The sequence below is a fragment of the Bos taurus genome, chromosome 7 (genome assembly GCF_002263795.3).
Source record: "Bos taurus isolate L1 Dominette 01449 registration number 42190680 breed Hereford chromosome 7, ARS-UCD2.0, whole genome shotgun sequence".
In the NCBI taxonomy this organism is placed as follows: domain Eukaryota; kingdom Metazoa; phylum Chordata; class Mammalia; order Artiodactyla; family Bovidae; genus Bos; species Bos taurus.
The window spans coordinates 9,734,898-9,741,573 of record NC_037334.1 but is presented as its reverse complement, the minus strand read 5'-3'; the positions used below and the strand labels follow the sequence as shown (position 1 = coordinate 9,741,573).

Genomic DNA, 6,676 nt, shown 5'->3' with positions numbered 1-6,676 from the left:
GATTCGCCAATTCACCTGGTTGGGAACTCTGAGAGGAAGATCACTGTGAGAAGGTCCAAACTCCTCCTGGATGGTTAATAATGGAGACTGAAGCTCTGGCCCCACAAAATACAGCTGAAATGAGGCTTGCATGAGTCTCTCAGCCAAACTTAGGACTCTAACAGCAATAACCACATTCCATTCAGTGCAAGGTTGTACAGACTAAGGGGAGCAGCAGAGGAGATATTTACAGCTCCTCCATCTACTAATCAGCACATTTCCCTCTTTCTGCTCCAACGTCTAGGCCCGTGATTTCCCTATGGGACACTGGTCTGAACAGTGAAGGGAATGTCCTGGAGATTCTGTGTTCCCAAGAGACCAGGTTAGAGTCAAGAGAATCAACTGCTAATTATCATTGTTCTTCCTCATGCACTTTGCTGACTTCTTCAGTCTAACCTTTGAAAAATGCTTCATCCCAAACCTGATTTTCTCCAAGTTTAGGAATAGATTACATACCTTCCTAGAATAGATCCATTGACTCTTCAAATATTGACTTGTAGTAAAGACACAACCCCTGAGGTCTAGAAAAAGTTGTTCTTCTCCTCTTCAGCAAGGACAAGGGGGAGAACTGTGTTCCTTTGATATAAACCTTGAGCACTGTACAGCTTGGCTTGGTGCCACATAGTCCAAAATCACTAGGAATTTCTTAATTCTATCACAAGTTGAGTTCTGATTTAATCCCTCATATTGAAATGTTTGTTCATTGTAATGAATATATTTATATTCTTTTCCTACGATAGTCTGAATGAATAATAGGGAAATAGATTTTTCCCTTTAGCTTCCCGAGGAAATCAAGCCCTGCAAACATGTTGATTTTTAGTCCAGAGAAACCCATATCAGGCTTCCAAACTCCAGAATTGTCAGAGCATAAATTATTTAAATCACTGGTGTGGTAATTTTATCTTGACATTAGAATTTTTTTTTTTTTTGTATACTTTACAATATTGTGTTGGGTTTGCCGTACATCAACATGCATCCACAACGGGTGTACATGTGTTCCCCATCCTGAACTCCCCTCCCACCTCCCTCCCCATACCATCCCTCTGGGTCATCCCAGTGCACCAGCCCCAAGCTTCCTGTATCCTGCATCGAACCTGGACTGGCGATTCATTTCACATATGATATTGTACATGTTTTAATGCCGTTCTCCCAAATCATCCCCCCACCTCCCTCTCCCACAGACTCCAATAGGCTGTTCTATATATATGTGTCTCTTTTGCTGTCTTGTACACAGGGTTATTGCTACCATCTTTCTAAATTCCATATATATGCATTAGTATACTGCATTGGTGTTTTTCTTTCTGGCTTACTTCACTCTGTATAATAGGCTCCAGTTTCATCCACCTCATTAGAACTGATTCAAACGTATTCTTTTTAATGGCTGAGTAATACTCCATTGTGTATATGTACCACAGCTTTCTTATCCATTCATCTGCTGATGGACAGCTAAGTTGCTTCCATGTCCTGGCTATTATAAACAGTGCTGCGATGAACATTGGGGTACCCATGTCTCTTTCACTAGTACAGCCACTATGGAGAACAGTGTGGAGATTCCTTACCATTAGAAATTGAATACAGATATTTTTTTCCCAGTAAAATTTTGTTCAGGAAATGGAGATTATACTTCTCAGTTCATTTATTGAGCCTCCCCTGGGGAAAGATATTTTGTGTTATAATCCCGTCTTAATTGGGAAGAGGAAATTTAAATTCAATTTGGGGATATTCAATCTCTTTATCTGATAGAGATTTTCTCATGGCATACATGTAAACTTGCTTCAGATTGTGATGTCCATGAGGCATTAAGATAGGAAAAGTAATTATTTAATTTGTTGTCTACCATTTACACTATATTCAGTCAAGCATTCATTATTTTTACATGTATCCTCTCCATCTTTCTCACACATTTCCTTGTAACATAAAACATGAGGCTGTGTACAAATCAATGTGCATATGTTTATTTGAAATAAAAATTTGTATAAATGAATACATATACACATGGCTGTCTTCTTTGAAGGTTTTATTTGGACCCATCAAAATATATCCACACATCTCATTTCTTACAACATTTGTCTGAAGTTATGTTTACTATCTCACATTTTCTTCAGAAACAAGGACAGTAAGACCCAGGAGATTAAATTTTTGACAGTTTCCTAAAAATGATATTAGAGTTATTGTGAACTTTCTTGAACTATACATAAACAGAACTGTGCAGTGTATCCTGTTATTTATGTAAGACTTCTATATTTTGTTAAAAAGTGCATTTTAACTATGTGCAGATTATAGGATGTGAATAATGCCAGTGAGTCTATCATTGTTGTTCAATCACTAAGTCTTGTCCCACTCTCTGTGACCTCGTGGACTATAGCACGCCAGGCTCATCTGTCCTTCACTATCTCATGGGGTTTCTCAAACTCATGTCCATTGAGTCAATGATGCCATCCAACCATTTTATCCTCTGTTGCCCCTTCACCTCCTGCCCTTAATCTTTCTCATCAAGTGTCTTTTCCACTTTTCCAATGAGTCAGCTCTTTGCATCAGGTGGCCAAAGTATTGGAGCTTCAGCATCAGTCCTTCCAATGAATTATTCAGGGTTGATTTCCTTTAGGATTTGGTTTGATCTCCTTGCAGTTCAAGGAACTCTCAAGAGTTTTCTCCAGCACCACAGTTCAAAAGTGTCAATTCTTTGGTGCTCAGCCTTTTTTATGGACCAACTCTCACATCCATACATGACTAAATAAGTCTGCTGCTGCCGCCAAGTCACTTCAGTCGTGTCTGACTCTGTGCAACCCCACAGACGGCAGCCCACCAGGATCCACAGTCCCTGGGATTCTCCAGGCAAGAACACTGGAGTGGGTTGCCATTTCCTTCTCCAATGCATGAAAGTGAAAAGTGAAAGTGAAGTCGCTCAGTCATGTCTGACTCTTAGCGACCCCATGGACTGCAGCCCACCAGGCTCCTCCGTCCATGGGATTTTCCAGGCAAGAGTACTGGAGTGGGGTGCCATTGCCTTCAGGAAATAAAATACAGCGGGGCATGGATCAAAGAGGAACCTGAACCCCGGGTACCTGATTCACACTGAGCAGTGGTAGTGGATGTCTGCTCTGCCTGTGAAAAAGGAAAATGTAGATATAGGAACTCTAGTACTAAATTAAGGCAATTCATACTTGTTGCACTTTTTTTTTCCAATAAAATAAAAGGTAAAATAGGTGAATACCAGAAACTGATAATATATTTGTTCAAGAGAGAAGAGCATCATGACCACATCCTACATCATTAATGAGATGTACAAGCACAGGGTAGAGACCCAAATAGACTCAAGAGGAGAACAGCAGAGGTCATGACAACATTTCACCATAGAATCTGATCAATGGATTTTTGGATATCTGGCACAACTTTAGCTAACTTATATCTAATCAAAGTGAACAGAAGTGAGGGCAGTGATAATAATCTGCTGCTGCTTACTTTTGCCTTGCTATTATATATGAAGAAAACATTCATGGCTTCTTTTCAGACAGCTGTATTAAAAAGATTATCTTATTGGGATTCCTTTCCAGGTAACCAAGAACGATTGAAAGGGTATGCATTTTTTAATTTAAATTTATTTATTTTAATTAGAGGCTAATTACTTTACAATACTGTATTGGGTTTGCCATACATCAACATGAATCTGCCACAGGTGTACACGTGTTCCCAATCCTGAACCCCCTTCCCACCTCCCTCCCCATACCATCCCTCTGGGTCATCCCAGATATGCATTTTTTGTGTAGGAAAACTGGTGAACCTGATTTATATGCTTTGACAGGAATTCAAGCTCTTGCTTGAGGTATTCTTTGACCAGAAAGATGAAGAAATTTCTGATCGTAAAGGGGATATATAATGAAAGATATTGATAATGATTAATCATGATACCTTTAGTGGTTATGGCAACACTTTAAATCAGGGAGTTATTTCATTTAAAGCAATGCAAGGAGGAGCCATATTATCAGCAATATCAATAGAAGGAACATGACAGGCTTCAGTCCTTGGGTCAAAAAAAAGAGTCAAAGCAAAAGAGACACAGATGTATAGAACAGTAATTTGGACTCTGTGGGAGAGGGAGAGGGTGGAATGATTTGGGAGAATGGCATTGAAACATGTATAATATCATATATGAAATGAATCCCCAGCCCAGGTTCGATGCATGATACAGGATGCTTGGGGCTGGTGCACTGGGATGACCCAGAGGGATAGTATGGGGAGGGAGGTCAGAGGGGGGTTCAGGTTGGGGAACACGTGTACACCCATGGCAGATTCATGTTGATGTATGGCAAAACCAATACAATATTGTAAAGTAAAAAAAAAAAAAAGAAGAAGAAGAAGAAGAAGAAGAATCTATACAATGTGATGATGGTTAAAATGTAAAGAATTGATACAAAAGACATGAAGAATTAAAAGACTTTGGGTTAAAGGTGGCAAAAAAAAATAGTCAAAAACAACTTAGTGACTAAACAACAACAACAGTTCAAGGTAGTATCAATTCACCTTTTTATTCTAATTTCTGTTTCTGTGCAGAAATCACTAACAGACATGTATTTGATAATCGATTTTAATCAAGAGCTAGTGTTGGAGCTGTGTATACAGATGTGAGTTAGAGAAGAGGAGTACCCTAGTCAGGAGAATAAAAACAAATAGCCTGCTATAAGACACTGTATGTTAATTTATATTATTATGAAGTACAACTAAGTTAGTAATATACTATGATTAGTGGAAATACAGTGAAAAACTGTGGTCTCAGATTTTCCTATCATATAAACTTATCAACTGATTCTTTGGTAAGGATCCTGATACTGGGAAAGATTGAAGGCAGGAGGAGAGGGGAACAACAAAGGACGAGATGGTTGTATGGCATCACCAACTCGATGGACATGAGTTTGAGCAAGCTCTGGGAGTTGGTGATAGACAAGGAAGCCTGGCATGCTGCAGTCCATGGGGTCACAAAGAGTCAGACACGAGGGAGAAACTGAACTGAACTTTTAAACTCATCAACGCTCGGTTACCAAGTGTGTTTTTTCATAGAGTTTGTACAACCTAGTACTCTTAGGAAACCTAAGGAAATATTGCATAGGATTACATTTTTCATTTGAGAAAAAGTATTAAGAATTGCATATAGTCCAATGAGATAAATGGGAATGTCCAAATATTTCTTTTCCAAGATGGCAAATAAATTAGAATTAATAGGAAGACAACAAAGGGGAAAACTCTCAATATCACAGAAAGAAGAAAGCTTAATAAAGTGAGTTAACTTGTATAGATAAACAGAAACCAAATACATAAAAATTCCATAAATAAATAGAAAGAGCAAGTTCTACCTTCAAAATGAAATTTAAAAAATTCACCATTTATGCTCTGAGTTTTAAGCCCTGCAATCAGTGGCAGTTCTTCAGCCCCAGGACACTTAACTCTTTATTAGTTTCCTTCCCAAATATTTTCAGAGCTTTTTTAATATCTTTATTCCTGAGACTGTACATGAAGGGATTCAGCATGGGTGTGACCACACTGTACATCACCGAGGCGATCACACTTGAGTGTGAGCTGTGAGTATCAGCAGAGGTAAGGTACACTCCCAGGACTGAACAAGAAAATAAGGAGACAACTGAGAGATGAGATGCACAGGTGGAAAATGCTTTATACTTCCCCTGAGCTGATGAGATTCCATTTATGCAGGCAATTATCTTAGAGTAAGAGTAAAGAATAGCACCAAGGGAACCACCACCCAGCACCACTGATACAAAATATACCACCATGTCACAGATGAAGGTGTCAGAACAGGCAAGTTTGATCATCAAGTTGGCTTCACAGAAAATGTGGGGGATTACCCGCTTTGTACAGAAGGACACCTGCACCACCATTAAGCTTTGCATCAGGGAATATAGGAAACTCATAATAAAAGATGACAGAACCAGGATACCACAGAGCTGGGGTTTCATGATGACCATGTAGTGCAGAGGGTGACAGATGGCCACATACCGATCATAGGCCATCATGGTCAGGAGGAAGACATCAAATGCCCCAAAGAGTAACAAAAAATACATCTGGATGATGCAGCCTTCATAGGTTATGACTTTGCTGTGAGTCTGGATGTTCCACAGCATCTTTGGGATGATGGTGGAGGTGAAACAGATATCTGCAAAGGACAGGTTGGAGAGGAAGAAGTACATGGGGGTGTGGAGGTGGGAGTCTGAGCTGACAGCCAGGATGATGAGCAGGTTTCCAAAAACAGTGATCAGGTACATGAAGAGGAAAAGTCCAAATATGAGGGGCTGCAGTTCTGGTTCATTTGATAATCCCAGAAGTAGAAATTCTGAAATCTGTGTATTATTACTAGGTCCATAAGGTTGATGTGAAAACTAGGAAAGAAAAAAAATATATATATATATATGACTAATTTTCATACAAATGGGCATTACTAAAATAGGTGGAATTTTGCAATTAATATTTTGAAGGTAAGCTACATATATGTGTGTGTGTGCATGTGGCTCAGCTGTGTTCCACTCTTGCGACTCCCATGAACTGGAGCCCACAAGGCTCCTCTGGTCCAGGGAGCTTTTCAGGCAAGAACACTGGAGTGGGTTGCCAATATATATATATATTTGCCAGG

At 39.4% G+C, this 6,676-nt stretch overlaps 1 protein-coding gene across 1 annotated transcript; it reads right to left on the bottom strand.

The window, feature by feature from the left end:
- Positions 1 to 5,444: 5,444 nt before the first annotated feature.
- Positions 5,445 to 6,311, bottom strand: OR7A92 (olfactory receptor family 7 subfamily A member 92). The gene has a single exon (NM_001390829.1). It carries the CDS (start codon positions 6,309 to 6,311, stop codon positions 5,445 to 5,447), a length of 867 nt encoding a protein of 288 aa, NP_001377758.1.
- Between the last annotated feature and the right edge of the window lie 365 nt (positions 6,312 to 6,676).

Coding starts and splice junctions, on each gene's coding strand:
- OR7A92 (NM_001390829.1), bottom strand. CDS start 6,311: ATGTACCTGATCACTGTTTTTGGAAACCTGCTCATCATCCTGGCTGTC.